General features: G+C 44.2%; 1 protein-coding gene across 3 annotated transcripts in view; it reads right to left on the reverse strand.

The window, feature by feature from the left end:
• Window positions 1-4,859: 4,859 nt before the first annotated feature.
• GIGYF2 (GRB10 interacting GYF protein 2) overlaps window positions 4,860-21,358 on the reverse strand; it is a 117,238-nt gene continuing 100,739 nt past the window's right edge. For 2 of the 3 annotated variants that reach the window (XM_033111969.1, XM_033111968.1), the window contains exons 23-29: window positions 18,821-18,943; window positions 15,909-16,124; window positions 15,584-15,789; window positions 14,287-14,441; window positions 12,605-12,783; window positions 9,745-9,892; window positions 4,860-5,744 (exon numbers count right to left, since the gene is read on the reverse strand). In XM_033111969.1, coding sequence (XP_032967860.1) covers window positions 5,677-5,744; window positions 9,745-9,892; window positions 12,605-12,783; window positions 14,287-14,441; window positions 15,584-15,789; window positions 15,909-16,124; window positions 18,821-18,943 — 1,095 coding nt within the window. In that variant the 3' untranslated portion in view covers window positions 4,860-5,676. Of the gene's footprint in view, window positions 5,745-9,744; window positions 9,893-12,604; window positions 12,784-14,286; window positions 14,442-15,583; window positions 15,790-15,908; window positions 16,125-18,820; window positions 18,944-21,358 lie in introns of those variants that run through there. The other variant, XM_033111970.1, reaches the window with a different exon arrangement.

Below are 21,358 nucleotides of genomic sequence, written 5' to 3' on the forward strand. Positions count from 1 at the left end.
GGAGTGAACACATTGACACAGGATGCTCCCTGCTTGGTGTGTTTCATGATGGATCCTGACGTGTTTATGGCGTAATTTCACATTACCAAAGACAGTCAGAAATCCAGGTAGGTGTGTCTGTCCCTGACACGAGCTCACCAGGCTTGTTTTGATGGGGGTCTGCCTCAGTAAAACTGCAGAGGGTCCTATCAAATATCGTCAAGGAGCCACACTGAAACCCAAGGGCTACATCTGCAAACACCAAGCGTCACCATTATGCTGCAAGCGAATGGCCAGAGGCACATGCAGATCATGCCAGCACACTCAGGAGGTGAGAGCTGAAGGAAACGTCACGCCATCGGCTAGGCCGGTGGTTGCCCACTCAGGCTGTCCATTTAGAATCACCTAGGGCACTTGAAATTTTGGAGTGATGGAACCCACCCCATTCCAGACTCCAGGACACTGAGCTCAGGTGTGGATTTTTGTTTCAAGTTCCTCAGATGACTGGGCCGACCCCCTCATCTGACAGGCAAAGAAACTGAGGCTCAGTGACAGGACAGGAAGGACCGGTGAGGCCGGAGCTAATGGCCCGTCTCCTGGCACCTGCACACTGCCAACCTGAGGGGACCTCTGTGCACTAAGACGTCTAAGAGGAAGATGACACTATTTAATAGGCTCTCCTGCACCTGCGTAGGAGCACCTGCTCCCTCGCAAAACAGCCTACACACACAATTCATCAAGCATTTACATGCTGGGCGCTGTACTATGCGTTTCCATTTGAAGTTACTGATCACAGCTAGCTGACAGTTCCCAATCCACAGATGGGGAAACAAATACTTGACCAAAGTAGGTGGTAAGATCAACATTCAAACCTGACAGCTGGACTCCAGGACCTCCATTCATGAAACCACTCACAGGTTCACTCCACAGGGTACCTTAGAAAAAAGTCACACACACCAAAAGAACTAGATTTTGTGTAAAATTGGGAGATGTTAGATACAGCAAGGCCGGGCGGGCCCTTGGAAACAGCTCTGGGTTCACGGCTCTGTACATAAATGGAAACCAGAGGCTTGCTGAGCCCCTCACTGGAAAAGCCTGGTCCTCAGTCTACAGACTAAACTGGGGTCGCTGCTAGGATTCCTTTCCCATGATCAGTGTGCACAACCTTTTCCCCTTTCAAAACAGAAGACCAAAGGGAATGACGGAGTGACTGCTGCCTGCCGGTGCGATACCCATTCTTCCCATTTTCTCTACACAGAATCCCAGAGGTATTTGGGGTGGCAAAGCACTCAGCTAATCCCCCACACTTCCAGCCTTTCTTACAACGGTAGTTATAGATCTCCTCCAACCAAAGACTTAGGAGTTGGGCGGAGCTCCCCAAAAAGATCCGTACAGGGGGCTGAGCAGGGAGGTGTGCTCCTCTTGCCTGGAACACGGGCATGATTGCTGGTGCTCTGGCAGTCACCTTGCACTAGAGTGACCTTGAGGATGAAAGCCACAAACAAGAGGGTGAGTCAGAAAGAACCGAGGCCCCTGAGCCACCACACCAGCCTTGGCCTGATGACCTTGAGCTACCCTGGTCTAAACCACTGTTACTATGGTTTCTGTTAGAGGCAGCCAAAACCTAGTCCCGACCCACTGACCCTTTTCAGGATCATTTGTCATGCTAGAGGAGGAATTCAAAGCAAAAAGCAATTTGCTGTCAAGGGAAACTCGTCCACCACACTTTCATGGGGGAAGACAAGTAAACGATCTTTAAGAAATGATGTCTCTGCTTCAGGCCGCTGGACGGAAGTGAGTGCTGAGGTGACCGTGAGTTCCGTCCTAGATGTCAGCACTTTGCCAACAATGAAGCGGGAGGCAAGGGCAGCTTTTAGGCCACAGGACAGAGCCACTCTCTTCTCTTGCTTCCCAGCATCTACGTGCCGGTTCTCCCAGATGGCGAGCCATAGCTATGGTCTTCTTTAGCTACAAAACATTCACACTGATTAATCCCCAGAGGGAAACGCTCCAGGTTCCCAGTGCCGCACTGGCACTACGGAAAGCTGACTAGGTCCGTCGTGCTCAGGGCATCCATCGTCATTGGTAAAATGAACATGGCACATCTGGCTGCTTTTAGGTCCCAGGCTCCCCACGGTCCCAGCAGGCACTGCAGCTTCCTCCTCAGGACCTGCCTGCACTCAAGCAGGGCCAAAGCAATCCTGCAAAGCTGGGCTTTTTCCTTTTTGTTCCCAGACACCTATCAGCTAGGAGGCCAACTCCCATTTGGGGTGTGCTCTTGGTGGTGCCTGTTTCGAACATGCGTGCCTGCTGCTCTTTTGATGAAGTTCACTTCGCACCTTGGAGGCACTGGAGAACCAGGTCCGTCTCACAGGAGCACTCCTGTTTCATCAGTCATACACAGACCTGCAATTTTTACTAATAATGTAGAAGGGGGCATTTTGCATAAAATAAATTTTCATTTCTCCATCAGATTAAAAATAAGATAATGTATTTAAAATGACACATACTATGTGTACTATATATATATATAAAATAGTTGCCCTAAAAGAAACTGATTTAAAATAAAGCCAGAAGTATCATTATCTATCCTGAAATTAAAAAGAAAAAAATAATCCCTCAACTTACAGCCAATGAAAAGTTAAAGAGGTCCTTGATGTATACGCATAAACTCATTTTATGCAATTATTTCCCCCAAATGGCCATAACAGCGTCTCCCAACCCACATGCCCTTCTACAAAGTGACCGTAGCCCTCTTTCCATCAAGGCAGACGGGGACGTTCCAACCCCTTAAATCTGAGTGGGCTTGTGACTGGTCTGACAGAACGGCATCACAGAAGTGGACCATGTGACTTCTGAGTTTATGTCAGGAAAGGCGATGCAGCCTCTGTCTGGTTCTCTGGGGGAAGCCACGTGCCACGTAAGAAGTCCACATGAAGGTGCAGTGTTGGAGAGGACACCCAGTTCCTTCAGCCATCAGCCCGCCAAGTTCCCACCCCACAACCAGCACCACCGCCAGCCCTACCAGGGAGCCATGCTGCTGGCCACCTGAATCCCACCTTCCTAAGACGGCAGCCCCAGCTGACAGCTGAGCCCTGCCCGAGGTCCTACTCACAGTTATAAACAAAATGAAGGGCTGTTATGAGGCAGTGCGGGGTAATTCGTTACGCAGCAACAGAAACCAGAGCACCAACTATCTTGGGGAAAGTTTCCAAAATCAAAACCATTTTGTCTGGGTATGTTTCTCAAATCTCTGAATTGAAATACCTGGAAGCAAACAGTGTACAAAACAAGTATCTTAAAACTCAGGAAGAGTTCAGATAATGTGCAAATACGTTTACAGAAAGGGGTAAGAACATGGAAGTGAAAGAGTAAATCAGAATGTGGAAAAAAGAGCAAAACTGCAACAGAAACAAACAGGCATTCCTAGGGAATAGTGGTTTCTTTCCACGAAGTGACCAAGTCCTCAGGTAGGAGCAAGGCTCCCGGCTAAGGAAATGGAATGTTCCATGACTAATATGACCTTGTTCCCTCGAATCTGCCTCCCCCACCTCCAAATGCTATTTCTGTCTGTCTTTCTTTCCTGAACAAGCACAGAGTGGAGCCCAGTTTGGAAGGTGTGGGCTCCTCCAGAGGAACAGCACATCCAGGGAGGAGGGTCTGTGGGGTAAGGGCAGGACACGAGCCATAGGTCAGCAGAAAGGGACAGTCAGAGGAGGAAAGACATTTGGTCAAACTTACCCATGTCTACCTTGACCTCTACATTTTCTATGACAAAGAACCAGCCAGTGTTTCGAACGTAGCCTGGCAGACAAAGTCCCCGCTGCTTCCATGTCTCGGGTGCTCACAGGTTTGGAGCTTTTCCATGGACCAAGAGAACGAAGGGTTTAGTGCAAAACTCAGCCTCAACAAAGGCGAGTACAAGAGGTGCGCTCAGATAGAACACCACCAGCTTTTGTTTAAGTTCCTTTTATTTTCCTCCACACTGGCAAAAGGTCCGAGGGAGCTTCAAGTTTTGTAAACATTTTAACTATCCCTCTTTCCCACCCCCCACTTTTGAATTTACAAAGCAAAGGAGAGCAGGAGTCCCAATTTTAAATGGTTCCCCATCTCCTCATGCTATTTGATCCAAAAACTATATACAAGTTTATAGCAGTCTCTGTATAGTTATTGTACACATTTCGGAGGGAGGGAGGCAAGAAGGGATAGGGAGAATGGTGATCCAAAAGAATAAAATAGAAACCAAATATAATCATCCCAAACCAAACTGCTCTTAGAGCAACTCCAGCCTTCTTCAGGCAACGATGACAGAAAGAAAAGGTGCTCTACCAGGAGCCACCCCAACTCAGCACTTCGTGCCCAGGGACGGACGTCCAGTGGCTTCAGACCAAAGTGTGATTGGCAATTCCAGGTGATGTTGTTTGGGGAAGGAGGGAGGCTGGTGGAGGCAGGTAGAGTATTTGTTTATAAATAGGGCTTGGGTACATTTATATCTGAAGTGAAGGGCTATTAGGAGGCCACGACCAGAAGCCAACACCAGGCTCTTTCCCCCGTTCTCTCCCTTCCCCGCCATTCTCCTGTATAGTGGTTTCCACGGATGAAGGTCTTAAAGATGATCAGGTCTGGTACGTTCTCTTTTCAGAAAAGGCAAGCAACTTGCCATTCCAGAATCTTTAAACAAAATCTTTTTGGGGCCACAGCAAGACACACACGCAATGCTCTGAGGAACCAGATGAAATTCCGGGCTTTTATCTGATGCAAAAGTTTATCCCTATCCAAAATGAAATTATACAAATTCATACATATGGTAAAGATCCTAGCTGCCTCTTAAACGAGACAAATTTTCAGCAGAAAGGCCCAAAACAAACTGGTCCTAGTCCTCTGAAGTAAAAATATTTATGGGAAAAATCAGTTTTGTAAGAAAGGAAAATTAAGAGTAAGTCCCTCTCCCAGGCCCCAGGGTCTCCTCTGTCCAATTGGGCTGGAGTATGCCAGGGGAGAAGGCAGCTTGCTTGGAAGTCACTATCTAATGAAGAAACATGAGTCCTTTCTCCGAAAGGATGCTCAGAAGGAACAGGCCAAGGGTGTGCAATGCCAAACAATGCAATCTAAACTCCACCCCACTCAGGGCCTCTGGGATGCAATCCCGAAGGCAGCAGTGGCCATGCAGCCTTCAGACCGGGAGAGTGCCGACGGCCTGTCGGACGCTCACGTCACAGTACATGGGCGTCGTTGCTGGCCAATGTCTGTTACCATGAACTCTCTTCACGACTGCACCAGGTAGACCCCTTGCCCTTATGGGGGAGGGGGGAAATAAAATGAAGAAGAAAAACAAGATAAAAGGAAAAAAGTGACAACAGAAAGTAAATTGCTATTGGCAGATCCCAATACACTTTCTGGGGGACAGTAGATGAAATCACGAGGTGAACACGTGCTGCCGAACACGGCCTTGTTGGGGAGAAATCCCAACTGCCACCCCCGAGACACACGGTCTGGTCCACTCATCTATAGTCTGAGATGCTCACCAACAAAAACGGTTTAAAGATCTTGGACACAACGGGCTAGAAGAAAAAGCCTGAGATGATCGGTTCTGTGATTTGTTGCAGAGTGAGGAGGAGTAAATGCTAAGTGTTGTGTCCCAAGGTGGAGAATCCATGGTCAGCAGAGAGAGAGGGAAGGCCAGGCACTGGCAGGTGCTCAGTAGTCATCCACAGTCTCGATTTCACCCATATTGAGTCTCTCCGATGAAGCGTTGACTGAAAACCCTGCAGGAAAAAATGGCAATGAGTGACAACCCTGTGGCTCCAAGTCCAGGCAGTGGGCTGAATATAGGCTCTTGTTTTTGAGCATTCCATAGGGACAGTCAAGAGAAGAAGAAAGGAGGAGAAAGGTCAGAGCAGTGGTGTTCTGCCCTTCCAATGAGAGATTCTTTGTTTTTACTTCTTAGGGTTCTGGTATAATCTAATTAAGGAGGAAAAACAAACAAAACAGCATCACTGCTTAAACAGAATTGCAAACCACTGCCCTAGAGAACTTCTCCTGAGAGGAGCCTGGGGTGTAAGTGTCTGTTAAGGCCAGGCCAGGCGGGACTGTGGGGAAATTCATTCCGGAGATGTGCCTTACATGGGGCAGGTGGGGGGGCAGGAGGAACCCACGGGGAGTGGGCGTAACACGCCCCAGCCCCACCCACCACTGGGACTACTTCTGGCCAAGAGCTGTGCTATCCGAAGGCAAGATCCCCCGAGCCCTCAGATGTTCTTCCTATCACATAGCAGACAGCACAACACAATTTAAGTACTTTATTGCACTCAATCTACTGTAGCAGACCTGCAAAGGAAAGGATTTCAGTTAGCAATATTGACTAAAACGGAATCTGGTTTAGAAAAAGCAGGACTAGCATGGCCATTGAAAGCAACACGCACTACTCACAAACACCAGTGACATTTGAATACCTAGTGCTATCAGCCATTAGTGTGTTGTAGACTCCATAAACTCCACAATCAGAGACTGACAGATAAAGGGAATTATTGACAGAGCCTCTTCGGAAGGAGTGACTCCAGGAAGCCGTTCAGTTCATCCACCTTAAATGAAATCCCAAGCTGTCTCAGCTGCTATTTGAATATCAAAAAGCAAACAAGCGATGCTCTCCAGTCTAAAAGCAGTTCTGTTAATATTATTTGAGTTTTCTGACCCCTCCTTTCTGTTCCTTAATGTTCAAGTTTTCAAACAAAGACACATTTTAAATGTACCAATAATAAAAAATGCCTTACATAATAAAAACAGCTTAATTATATTACATTCTTGACTCCAAAATATCCTGATTTGCAAACATAAACATGCCTATTTCTAAACCCAGGAAGCTGTGGTACAAGCTGCTTACAAGGCCTAATACCTCCGGGGGAGGCTCGGCCTCCGTCCAACCTGGGTTCTACCCATCACTGTGCTCCCATAGCCCGCAAGACTTCTTTCCCTTGAAAATGATGAAAGGCTTAGTGTTCATATTTTAAAATAAGGGTCTAATTAGGTAAGCCTAAAAACCGAAAGACTATGAAATGAGCTATTACTGTATTCTGAAGCAGGTTTTTCTTTGATTTCATATGCACCTCAAGAACAGATGAAAGAAATGTGATAAAAACAATAATGAGCTACATGCAATGAAAGTAGAAATGTAATAAAAACACAAACTAAATTGTTTTTAATCATGAAAAGATGGGAAGCAAAAAGAAGCCTGGGGCCAAAAAAGTTATTCATTGCTATACTATCTTGATTACTAGGCATTTAGCAGACATAATCTCACTTACCCGTCTTAAACCAGTAAGGTGGACACTTCTCCTCCCCATTTGATAGAAAGGAAAACTCTAGGATATCCAAGGCAACACAAATGAGGATTTAAGCCCAGGAAGCCTCGCTCTAAAGACTGCATTCTCTTAGGTTCAGAACAACAGGCTGTTCCCTTGCTCGCACAATTTCTTTCAGGTTTGAGAGACTGTTCTTATCAGGAAAGTACGACTGGGACAAAATGGCATTGTGTATACACAGTTGACCCTGAACAACACGGGTTTGAATTGCACGGGTCTACTTACACGTGGATTTTTTCCAACATAGTCGACCTTCTGTATCCCAGAGTTTCACATCCATGAAATCAGGTATATTCGATCCACAGCTGGGAATCAGTGGACGTGGAGGGCCAACTGTATGCATTGTTCTACGTCATCTTATAGAAGGGGCCTGAACATCCTCAGATTGTGGCATCCGCCGTCGTATTGGAACCAATCCCCCCATAGAGAGCGAGGGACGACTATAATTAAGTTTTTGGGGAATCAAAAAGTAATATGTGATTTCAACTGTGCAGGAGGTCGATGTTCCTAACCCCTGTGTTGTTCAATGGTCAACTGTGTTTGTCATATCCAAGTATAGGACGCTGGTTCACAGTGGCACCTGGCAGCTCTAACAACGAAAAGAAGACACCAGTACAATGGAGGATATGGACCGTTCAAATGGGGCTGGGCCCCTTTCTGATGGTTTGTTTTGGAAGCAAAGATCTCCTCTGAGTAATGACTACAGTTGCAATGGGTAGTTTTGGATCAAATTAAAACCTGTTTCCCTACTCTATGCATGGGGAACTTGTAACTGATGGATATTTACTAATTTTCTTAACCTGTAAATCCATAAGGCACATATCAATTAAAAATAATAAGAGCTTCCCCTCATTTTCAGAGGAACCGTTCCCTGACAGCCTAGCCCTTAAGTGCCATAGCTAAAGAGCAAGGGATTCTTAGCTAGAACCCACAACCAGAATTTAAGGAACACTTTTAAATCTATATTCACCTATTTCTGTCAGAACTAGAAAAAATTTTGGACTATTCCACCCATTCTTAACATAAACTTTCAAGACAGGCAGAAGAAAAACATAATTTCACCAGATCCTTATGTCCCCAAAGCCAGCTTTCAGGCACCAGTTCCAAAAGAGCAATCCTCAGTTGAGTTTTTGTTACTGACATTTTGTTCTCTCCAGGGCAGGAAACCACTGAATGAAAATATAGGATTCTACCCAGGGCAGAAGAGGTTTATAATCTACTGCGTGCTGCGCTATCAGCTCTTTCACGCGGGTTTCTCCACGTGGTGTCTCACAGTCATTTCACTCAACTCACCCAACACTCCAACACCCTGACACCTCCCCGGAAGCCGGCTCCACTTCCCAGTGCTTGTGCTTTTAGCGAAAGGCAACACTACCCATCCAGCTGTCCACACCTGCCCATTCTCCTCGTCCAGCCTATTCTACACCCTGAACTTCTCAAATCCATCTTTGTCCTCTCCCTCGCCAATGCCAGATCCCACTCCAGGCCGCCAGTGTCTTTCCCTGATCTACGCTGCAGCCACCTAACCGGGCCAGCATCCCCACCTGCAATCTTTGCCAATGTCATCATTCTACTCCAGACAGCATGGTTTTATAATAGCCTATTTTACATTCATAAATGGAAAATAATTTTATCATTGCATATAGGTCGGTAGGCCAATTTAGGGAGCACAGGCAGCCCATCAGCTTTGCCTATGCTGTTTATTATTCTAGAAACGCCATTCCCCATCCTTCCTGTCGGTCTTTCAAAGCCCCAATTCAGGTGTCACCTGTTCCACGAAGCTGCCTTGTATGAAGACACTAGTCCTCAATTCTAGACAACAGGTGTGGGTAACACAGAAGAGTGGAAAGCAAACAGGCCTGTTCTGAAACCCCAGCCCCCATGCTGATCGATCAGCTGTGTGACTCTGGGAAATGTTCTAAGTCCTCCAGTCCTCTAGCTTCACTCAGTAGTAAAACGAGAACATCACGCCATAAAGCAGTCATTCTGAGAATCATTTGACGGATCTAGTGAATATATACTCACTACTCAGTTCTTTTCTCTGAATACCTGTTTGGATTTATGGTCGCCTTTCACACAAATTAGCAGTAAGTTTGTAAACAACTTTGACGGTTTTCCATTAGCATTATTTTCTAACTAAATTGAAAGGCCTTCTAGGGAAATTCATATTAAATATGAAACAAGCGTTAAAGCACCATACAATGTAAGTCCCTAAACCACACGAGGCACAATTCTTATACTGAGATGCCCAGTAAATACTGACTACTTATTTTGAGCTGGTTAAAAAAGTTAAATTCTGTGTACGAATTATTTCCTTCATGAAAAACACTCCCCCCGGGAGTCACATAGTAACTGCTAGAACCTGCACTCTCCCAACACTCAGCTGAGATTTTAGGCCTGTGCTCACCTAACAAGCTGGGATCTGCTCGGACCATCTTCTGTTTTTTCTTCTTCTTGCCACTCTGTACGGCCTCAAAACTGGATTGTTGGTTGTTGCTTTGATTGGTCTGAAATACTGAATGTAGTGCGCTGTGGTTCATCCCCCACACAGAGTCCTGTGGAGCAAGAGGGCACAGCTGAGTTTACATGGAGCAGGCAGGCGTGCCCCCGCCCCCCCCAAGAGAAGCGCTGATGCGGCCTCACCTTATCAAGTAACAGTTTAACAACAGGAAGCCTACTGTGCATTCTGATGACAAGGAAACCAAGAGCAGTCCACTGAGTCACCCTTTACCTTCCTGTAGATTCTGACGTCCCTAAGGAAGCTCTATGCCTCCACAAGGCCTGTCCTGTCACTCCACGTGTTCACACTGCTATGACAGCACAGCTGTCAAAACCTCTCAGGTACACAAGGAGTCTGTACCACCCATTAGAAAATTAAATCTATAGCAAATAAAATCACGAATAGACCTCTGCCCTCTGGCAATTTATACCCCTCACCTACCCAAAGCAGAAGGTCCCTTTGTTCTCTGGGCCCCAGACTACAGACCAGCGAGCAGCATGCTACCAAACAAAGTTAGTGTCACGTACTTTATTCCGACCAGCAATCCCAGAAGGGATCTGGTCTTAAAACATTACCCACACTTCCTACCAACTGGTTAAACTATGGAATAGTCTACCAGGTGTTCACACTCAATTGGTGCTCTTACGAGAGCAATTCATTTTAAACTGGGATCAGATTCAATGAGCTAGGTGAAAGCAGGTGGGGGTGGAGAAAGCATTGTGGGAGGACAAGCCTGGCTGTGCACGCACACTGGACCTCCACCTTCTAATTGCAGCACTGTCAGCCATTCACAAATGCAAAAAGCCTTCTGTGTTGCTACCATGTTTCCCGGAAGGTAAGACCTAGCCGACAATCAGCTCTAATGTGTTTTTTGGAGCAAACATTAATGTAAGACCCGGTCTTGTATTATAGTAAAATAAGACCGGGTCTTATATTAATGTTTGCTCCAAAAGACACCTTAGAGCTGACTGCCCGGCTAGGTCTTATTTTCAGGGAAACACAGTATTAGGATGCCTTCTCTTCTGATTCCCGTTCGTGTTTACAACTTTCATTTTCCTGCAGTTGATCCCTGTTAGTCCATCTACCCAAGTGGATTTTAAATGCCCTGTACTTCACTGTACTTTACATATCCCCAGAAGTGACCTATAAAGCAAACATTATCTCTAGTAGAATTATGTGATTAAAGGATATGAATATTCTTAAGCCTCTCCCTGAGTCTTGCCAATTCTTCTTTCAGAAACCCTGAACAAGCAATCCTCATTATTCACGGAGTCCGTATTTGTGAATTGGCTTACAGCAGTCCCCCTTATCCAGTTTCATTTTCTGTGGTTTCAGTCACCAGCAGTCAACCACAGCCCAAAAACAGAAAATTCCAGAAATAAACAATTCATAAACTTTACATTGTGCACTGTTCTGAATAGCGGGATGAAATCTTGCACGGACATATCCCACTCTGTCCCGCCCAGACATGAATTATGCCCTTTGTCCAGCGTATCCATGCTGGGTTCTGCCACCTGCCGTGTGTTAGACAGTAAGCAGCTACCTCGGCTTTCAGAGGGAGACAAAGACACCACGTTCTATACCACTTGTATTACAGTATGTTGTATAATTGTTCTGTGTTATTACTGTTGTTAATCTCTTACTGTGCCTAATTTATAAATGAAACTTTATCATAGGGATGTATGTGCAGGGTTCAGTACTGTCCAGCTGCAGGCATCCACTGGGGGGGGTCTTACGACGTATCCCCCGTGGATGGGGGGGCTGCAGTACTTGCTATAATCTACTTGTTACCCCCAAATCAGTGGGTAATAAAACCGCAGTGCTCTGCGGTTATTCGGGACATGCACACGTGCAGAGCAGTGAACAATCTGAGGGGCTCGAGGCCACCTTCCCAGCTGAGGCAGACGACAGCAGGACTCTGCCTTCTGGTCTCAGCTCTCATACTGTAAACAAGCATCCTTTTCATTCTATTTAGTGTCATGTTTTCGCATTTGTGTCCTTTCTGTTGGTGATTTCATTATATAAAACGGCCCCCGAGTGTGAAGTGCTGTCTAGCGTTGCTAAGCACACGGAGGCTGTGACGTGCCTCCTGGACAAAATGCGTGTGTTAGCTGAGCTTCAGGCTGAGTCACGGCGCTGCTGGCGGTGACTTCAATGTTAAGGACTCCACAATAAATGACATAAAGCATCTTTAAACAGAAACACACGTAAAACAAGGTTACATACTGATCAGCTGACAAAAATGCTGTGACCAGAGGTTCACAAGAAGTTAACCCTGTATTTCCCCTGGGAGCAATGGTCCAGTTTTTGCTGTTTCAGTGCTGGCGGCAACTTCACAGAACACGAAAGCAGTGAACGAGAACTGACTGCATCCCCATCAGAAACGACAAGCTTATCAACACTGGGGGGAAACTGGATCCCAGGCACTGGGGATTTAGTATTTGTAGTTTGTAACTGTTCACAACCAAATTTATGGCTCTGTGACAAGCTGGAATTTGCGATTTGAGGCACTCGCATGAACCAAGAATGATGGGGTTGGTGCGCCTAATGGAAAATGCATGGTTATATTTGCTACCTTTTGGGAAATTCACAAAGGTCTCTAGATATGTAATTTAAAAAGATCACGTCCACCACATTTTAAAAAGCCTGGGTCATCTGATGTACAAAAACGGTATCTTTGTTTTAATTTTCATTTCTCTGGTGCTCGGTCCTTCATGGTACTAACGCTCGGCTCGCACGGGGCAGCGCCCTCACGGCCGCCTCATACCTGTTGCTGCGGCTGCTGCGGTGGCTGCTGCCGCTGGTTGACTTTCTGTTTGGCACGGCGCTCGAGGAACTGCTTGGCAAACTCCTTGGCCTCAGATGTGTCTCCCAAGTAGGCCCTGATATAGTCATGGACCTCATAAGGAGATTCTACTTCTTTCAGGAAAGAAACAAATGTGGGAACTGCAACACGAGGGGGGAGAAGACATAAAGAGCAATAATGAAATATCACATACAAAAAATCAGTTTTAGTTTTTAATATATTGTCACATCCAAAAAACATTAATGATGGAAACTTAAAAGGTATGTAGCAATTGTGTTAACTATTTTTTTCATCTGCTTTAGAAATGAAAAAGAAAAAACAAAAACCCACTATCATCGCAATGCCCCAAATTATGTGAAATAGCATACAATCAAAGACATATCACACATGTTTAGTTTCACTAAATGTTATGTTGATTGAAACAACCGCTTGCCTAAGACTTAAGTTATTTGGGGATTCGTTCTTTTCTTAAATTCAAACAATACTTATTATTAAGTGCTATGATGGGTGCTGTACACCACGACAGATGCTAAAGATAAAGCCGTACCCTCCTTCACGTCACTGAGATTTCATACAGTTAGAGAAAATCAAATGGAACATGCAAGCAGTATGGTGTAGGAGAAAAGCACAAGTATCAGAGTTAGACAGACATGGGTTTAAAACTTGACTCTGGATTTTGCTGGCTGTGTGACCTTGATGAGTTACTTAACCACTCTGAGCCTCGTTTCCTAATTTATAAAATGGGAATAAGATCACCTACATTGTAAAGATATCTTTAAAAATTGCTTCAAAAATTAAATAACTGCGATAACATACATTAACCCCTAGAAAGTGCCCAGCACATGGTAGGTGCTTAATGGATGGTAGCCTTTACTATCATTCACTATTATTCTCTCTGGCTCTTTCAGACCATTAAATATTGTTACAGTGTTGCAAAGAACCCTTCATTCCTTTACCTCTCTGTTTTTAAAGATCCTTGGTTGTGGACAAGACATCAGAGGTAGACTATGAGCTATGGGAATCCCTTCCATATCAAGCTGACGAGTCTCTGTTCATTTGGGGTTGGGGGAGGGACTCACTTCTACCTCAGGCAGAATGTTCTTTTCGTGAACAGCTAATAATTAGCAACTTTTTCTTCAAATTGTGCTGAAACCTCTTCACTTCCACATACTATGCTACACAAAGTACCTCTACTTGCTCTGTCACAGGATTTCCACCCCGCTCCCAAACACAGGAAGATTTTAAAGAGTTCACATTACCTCAGCCTTTCCAGCCCAAGCTGACCTCTGTCCCCACCATGCCAGTTACCTTCCCTTGGACTTGGTCCGGATGGCAATGTCCCTCATTAAACGAGCAGTATGGAACTCTGACTGCCTCTGTCCAGTACATCATAAGGCAGCCTGAGATAGCATTTACCTTTATGGCAACCACTGACAACCAATTTGAGCACAGTATTACAGGGCTTCTCTCACAAGTAATATTACATCCTATACTGTTACAGAAGCAAGTTCTTATGGTAGGTGCAGGACCTGACCTCCATTAGATTTCACTCCTGAGTTCTGGCCCATCATTCCAGTGTGCCAACCTCTTTGTGGGTCCTGCTCTGCCATTCCACATGCTGGGTTTCCCTCCCCAATTCTTACCATCCAAGTTATTTGCCGTATTAAGGGCATGAAGCATCTGTTCACACCACTGGGTAAATCCATCTTGGGCTTTATTTACTCCCTGAAAGAGCTTCAGCAACTTTTCTTCTTCTTCTACTTTCTTATTCTGCCGGTTAGACACACCTACAGATTTACTAAAGCAAAACAATAGGGCGATATTATATTCCCAGAAACTGTTACTATATGATTATACTACAATACCACAAATAATGTCTTGGCAACACTGGGTGGCTGTTCAATCACCCAAAGCTTAGCTCCAAATATTCAAATATTTGGATTTGGGGTGAAGCAGGGGTTACTCAATACCCCCTTAAAAATCTAGCCTCAGCTAATATATTCCAGTTTGTGAATGTAGGGCTGCTTTTCAGAGAAATGATGAAATTCTTCCTGTGTGTCCTTTGTTTTTTAATTTTGCTAAGCCTCAGTTTTCTCATCTGTAAAATGGTACTGATACTTCTTTGGGTTACCATAAGGAATAAAGACATTGTATACAAAGGCCTAGAGCACTGTGCTCTATAAACTGACGTATTTATTTAGTGTCTTAGTCATAATATGTTAGGCCCTCAATTGAGAAGAAATTATCTGACAACACTACCATTTATTAAGTAGTTGCTATGTGCCAGGCACTTTACTAACTACTTCACGTGTATTCATTTAATCTTTACAACTACACCCATGAAGTTGTTATTATTATCTTCATTTTACAGATGAGGGAACTGAGGCTCAAAGAGGTTCCCTCTTGCCCAAGGTCACACAGCTAATAAGTGGTAGTGCTGGGATCTGAGGTCATGTATTTTACACTAAAACCCATGCTCTTTCAAAAAGAATGTACACTAAGGAAAGAAAGATGAAGGTGAAAGGTAACTAACTTATCATAAAAATAAATAGACCGTTACAGAGGTGTTTATAATACTCACTATATTGTAAGTAACTTAAAAAGACACATTTAGGAAAAAATGCTATCATCTAGAGAACACCTTGGAAAAATGTTAAACAACATCAAAAATATATTATTCCTAATATTTATTAAGTGGTTACCATGTGACAGGCAATGGACTAAGTGCCAGCAACAGAAGGAACCCCTAGTGATAATACAGATGTGTTTCTAGGGGGAAGAAAGCAACCCCCAAAATATAACCTCAGGTGCTTAAGATACAGATGAACATAAGTAAAAACTAAATTAACTGCCTTTCCCTGCCCACCCACCATCCCACTCCTCACACGCCCCTTCCCCCCAACCCCCCAAGGAGCACGGGTTTGATCATTTGAGCCCTACCTGAGACTGGCGCTGTTTTTATTTTTATTTGTTGAGTTCCTAGGTCCCACCTCTTTCACTGCATCATCCCAGAATCCCATGTTGGAGTTTTTAGTGTCAGCGTTACTCCAGATACTACTGACTAGGTCAGACGCCCATTGGTTAGGGGCACCAGTATTTATAGAGCCCCAAACAGAATTCCCAATGCTGGTGTGCAGGTTGGAATGCTGGTAGAGAAAAAGAGACACATGATGACTTAACAATAACAAAAATATTTTTTAAAAAAGAGTCCACACCAATTAGAAGTGCTAACGGATGCCATCGGTCCATAGGAAAAGGGACCCACCGTAGTGTTCCGGGCTCTGTTTGGTGGCGGCTGCTGCTGCTGCTGCTGCTGCTGCTGCTGCTTCTGCATCTGCCGGGCTTCCTCCTGCTGGATCTCCAGAAGAGACTTGGCGGTACCTGCGGGTTTGCTGACATTCCCCCAGCCGGAGAGCTTCTGCTGCTGCTGCTGCTGCTGCTGCTGCAGAGCTTTCATCAATTCCCTCTGCTGGCGCCTTTGCTGTGCCACAAAAATGGAAGTCAGCTCAGGCTACCAGTTTTAAAAGTCATAGTTACACATGTCCAGTAACGAAATGGAATGCAAAGGAATACACAATAGCTACACCAAATCAAACACCTGACAGGATTAACTCATTTACTACAAATAAAGATGTAAACAGACAGAGCTACTAGGAGGAGAATAAAAAAATCAAATGCAGAACTACTTCTTAAAAATTAAGTAGGCTTTTTGGTGAAGCACAGAAATGAAACACATGTTTATTTCCTAGAGCCCTACCAACATGACAGAAAAAAAATATTGTTAGAAAGCTAAGTACGAAGAGAACAGAATAAATTTTACAAGCTAGACAGCATACAAATGATGGCCAATGTAACAGACCCGATTAAGATGAAACCTAAGTTACAGGAAGCTCAGAATGGGGCCAGCAGGTGCAGAAAGCTCAGGACAGAGGTGAGCGCATCTCCAACAAAGGAAGGCTGGCTGACAGTCTATAAAAAAGCAGCAGTGAGACCCCAGACTGCCTCCTACAGCTGATGCAGTTGGCCTGCTGTCTCTCCCTCCCCCTGGCAGAAAACGGAAACTTCCTCTTCGGAAAGGCAGAGCCACCCTGGAGGGCAATTCTGTGGGGGAGCTGACCCTGCACAAGAGAACACACCTAGAGACACCAACAGGTCAGGGACCATCACGGCAAAGCCCACCAAGGTGCTATTCACCAGCACCTCCTATCGGCTTTTGAGTGCCTTATTCCTAAATATGAACAGACAGCCCAGGAGTCACAAACATTTGACATAAGCTTCTGAAATGAAAGCCAAAGACACAATCGAGCAAATAAACAAACCAAAAAAAAACAAAATTCAGAGGAAACAAACAAGACGGGAAAGTAGGAGATAGCTTTTTAAAAGTTATCATCACTAAGTAATATTCTTAGAGAGTAAGATGGTGCATTTGAGGAAACAAGAATAAGAGACTATAAAAAGAAACAGAACCAAATAAGGACTCAGAGAAATTTTAAATAAAATAGCATACATTAAAAATTCAATAGGAGGACTAAAAGGTAAGACTGAAGAAATGCCCCACCAAAAAAAGGATAAAAAGACAGAAATGAAAACACAGGAGAGAAAATGTGAGAAAAATCACAATCAGTCCAGGAGGGCAACAAACAACTGAGAAGAATTCAAGAAAAACCTAACAGCTGGGCAGCAAGCCAAGAGCATACAGATCGAAACAGGTCAGAGGGTCCTGGAAAGGACACCTGCATGGAAAAAATGAAATAAAATTCTTAGGTTTTTCTCTCTCTCTGTGAGAAATAGCTATTGAGTGGCATTTTATACCTTTTATAGAGTGTAGGAAGACTTAACAGTTCAAAGAAAAGTAATCAAATGAAAATACAAATGAGGCAATCATTAACTTCGACACACAAAAAGACAAACAAGACCTGTGATTCTGACCCTGATGACCACTATTATTTTTTGACCAGAACAATTTCTAGTCTTAAGGTAAATGATATACTCTGCTCTGCATCCATTTATTATAACCTTTTAAAAAAGAAATATTTCAGAGAAAGTTCAGTCTCTTTTAAGAGAGTAGGAAATCAGGGAATTTTAAAGGTGAAGAAACATTTTAACCTATTTGATGAGGTGAAGCACACTACATGGTGAATATGCAGAGACAACTCCCACTTCTCTGTACCCATGGTTTTCAGTGAACGATACCACCCAGATCCAAAAATGACAATTTGCATTCTATGACAAATTGACCGCTCTACCTCAAACCATATCCAAACAAAGCACGTTCTTCAAGATTCTACCTCCTGCCACCTTTTCAGAGAAGCCTTCCCAGATCACACTACCTAAAACTAGACAATCACTAGCAGCACCAAGTTTTACTGTCCATCTCCCCTTAACTAGAGGGTAAGCTTTATAAAAGCAGAGAATTTTGTCAGTTTCAGACTCAAAACATAACCCCAGACTATAACTATAACCAAGTAGATACTCAGCAAATATGGGATAGATGGCTGGATTGTGGATAGATGGATGGATGGATGGACGATGCATGGATGGATGGATGAATGATGGATGGGTGGATGGATGGATGGATGAATGATGGATGGATAAGTGGATGGTTGGATGGATGAATGAATATGGCACCTAATGGCATGCTGAACCAAACCATTTCTTATTCATTTTCTCTTCTGTCAAGAACTATATTCTCCTCCCGCCCTTTCTTTCACTCTTTTGTATCCTTCTTATCCTAATGATATAGACTTACAAGCAGAGACTTTTTCTCCTACTGGAATATTTTATGGTTTTCTAGGGTAGTCAGAAAACCCAATCCCCTTAGAGAAAACTGTATTCTGCATTCTAGAAATCAAATTTACAGAAGGATTATCTGCATAAAGCTCACCCATAATTCTGAAAAACCCATGTACTTTTGTTTATGAGCTACTCTCTCAAGAGCTACATTAAAATGTTTAAGATAAATGAATATTTATGTTATCCCATCTTAATGTTATTCCTGTTACATCCTTCGTATTTGCTAGAATGACCAAATTATAGGCTAAAGAGTTTAATAACGAACATGCAATTCAGACACACAGCAATCTGACAATAATTATCTTTACTAACCACTAATCCATAATGCACACAAGCTATTCTGGAACACTGTTTGAATGGACCCCTTTTACTTTTAAAATTTACCTCTTCTCGAAGCTGCCGTTCTCGTTCTTCCTCCAGTTTTTGGATTTCAGCCAATGACAGCGTTGCCTGGGACTGACATGCTGTTGTATTGGACTGTTGGCCCCACGTTGAGGAAGAGGGAAGCTAACAAAAAGGAAGGCGGAAGAGTTCATGAGGAAACGGAGAAAGGAAATGAAGAGGCAGTGATGCAACATGTACGAAAAGAACATACACACGTGTCCTTCCTTTTACATTGATTCTCCCAGTCAGTCAGCTTCTTTTACTTAAATTTCCTGTCACTACTCTAAAGCTAAGATTATTTTAAAACAACTTAAAATACATACCATACACTTTTATTTGATATACCATTTTGGGATTGCAAACTTGATACATCGATCACTAACATTTATAGCTACAGACATAAAGGGAAAGGATTAAACAAGGAATCATTAAATTTTTAATCCAAGGAGGCAATAAAAAACATGATATGTGACTTTCCAGTGAAAGGGTTAAGGACAAGCTCTCTGAAGGGACAGCCGAGGGGGACAGTTAATGGAAGACACAGGCATAGTTCTTAGTCTTTTATGAAAAAGAGTCACTGTTAACCAAACTATCTTCTAGTTATGAGCACCAAGCTATTTTTAATTAATAATTCTATTTTTTCCTATCCCCTAAAATTATGGACTAAAATAGAGTGTAAATATCTGGGTTCTGAGTACTTCAATGTTCTTAAAAGCCTGATTATTCTAAGAGAATCCCTCGGTCTTCTAGGCCAGAAAAGAAATGCACTCTAATTTTGAGACATCTTATGGATCTCAAAAACAAACAAAAATAACAAGAAACAAATCTAACCAGACTTAAAATATGTTTAATTGAAATAATACATGAGCATGAATCAAAACAAACAAAATGCCCAAAAGCCCCCCAAAAGAATGGCTCTATAGCAGCTATCTCTAAAAACTAGAACTGATGGGCTAAGGGGATAAACAGTTTCAACTGTCACTGACATCACCAAACAGCTCTCCAAATGAGTACCCACAACACTACTGAACAGAATGAGCTGATCCTTAACAGTCTGGGGCCACTATGACAGGTAGTAGTGGGGGGAATTTCTCTCAAAATGCCCTTGTGCTGGGGTGGGACAGGGGTACACAGGAAACCAGGAGAGAAAGATGGGGGGCTAGGTAGGCAAAGCTGAGCGCAAACAACCGCTCTTCTCTGGAAGAAATGACCCACTTGGAAGGTGCTATCAAGATCAAATAGGGCAGCAGATCTCACACCAGGAAGCACCGCCTGGGAGGACCTGTAAAAAACACTGATGCCCTGGCCCCACACCTAATGAACTAGAAGACCCAAAGGTCGGGCCAGAGAACTGCGCCCTTTTGTAATTCTGATGCCAACTATCAGCCAGAACCACTGGTAGTGTCTAAAGTCTCAGTGGATGTGTCACCCACTGTCCCTGGAGCCAGTCCCCAGTTGTCTTCAGAACGTGAGGCAGCACCAGGAAGAGATGCACCACCTCCTGAAATGGCCTCGGCCCCTTTCAGGCACCTCTGAGATCCTTCCAGTTGCTGTGCTGAAACACACTTTCGCTCATGATTCCCGGGCCTGCTCTCTGGAGTAAAGCAGACGAATCCGAGACTTCACGTGACATAAGGGCTGCTGACAGCTATCCTTTTCCTGGTCTTACCTGTGCACAGGGAATACTATCCCATTACGTGGCAACACTGCGTTGGACCATTTTCCGGCCCCCACCATCCTGTACAGCCCACTCAGAGAACCGCAGTTCATCCATCATGCTTTTCAGAAAAATTCTCTGCCAAATCAGAAGCACCCAGTAGGGAATGTGGCACATTCTGTGACCCCTGAATGCCTAATATCCTTCACTGATTTTTTTAAACTTTTACTTTGTTTTCTGCCCTGACACTGTTATCTTACTTTTTACACTATTTTTTATTTAAAAAAAAATAAGATGATTGTGTTCCACATCCAGTAATGACACCACAAGGAGCTGTGGACCAACCCCCAGCAAAAGTGGTAAAAATTATTATTTTTTTTTTAATTATTTAAAGCCTCTAGAAATGGCTCCAAAGGGAATACAGCAAACGACACTTTTTTCCCCAAGAAACTCGATCAGCTAAAACTTGATCAGAACAGAAGATGTGGTACCTGGACCAAGCCCCACTCTCTCCCAGCTCCTAGCTCAGCCAGACAGAAACTCCATCCCAGGTGAGTGCGGCCAAAACACAGGCCTCCCCGCTCCTCAGCTGCCAGTCAGTGGGCAGACTTCCTGAAAAGCACATCAGCACTTCTCAGCCTAAGTGACAGCGAATACAGCTCAGAGGGGCTCCCTTCTTATGCCTACCCTCACTCGTAAAATGGAAGCTACCTTGAGCACTGCACTACTGAGACTACTAGGGTCCTGCCGCTGCCCCAGCTGGAAAGGCTGCCAAGCCACCAGGAGAGGCAGGCCCCAAACACCCGAGGCTACCCGCCCCCAAGGGCTCAACTCCTACAGCAGGGGTGTCACTCGGAGAGCAGCACACCACTTTCTCAGGC

The sequence above is a fragment of the Rhinolophus ferrumequinum genome, chromosome 8, assembly GCF_004115265.2.
Source record: "Rhinolophus ferrumequinum isolate MPI-CBG mRhiFer1 chromosome 8, mRhiFer1_v1.p, whole genome shotgun sequence".
Taxonomy (NCBI): Eukaryota; Metazoa; Chordata; class Mammalia; order Chiroptera; family Rhinolophidae; genus Rhinolophus; species Rhinolophus ferrumequinum.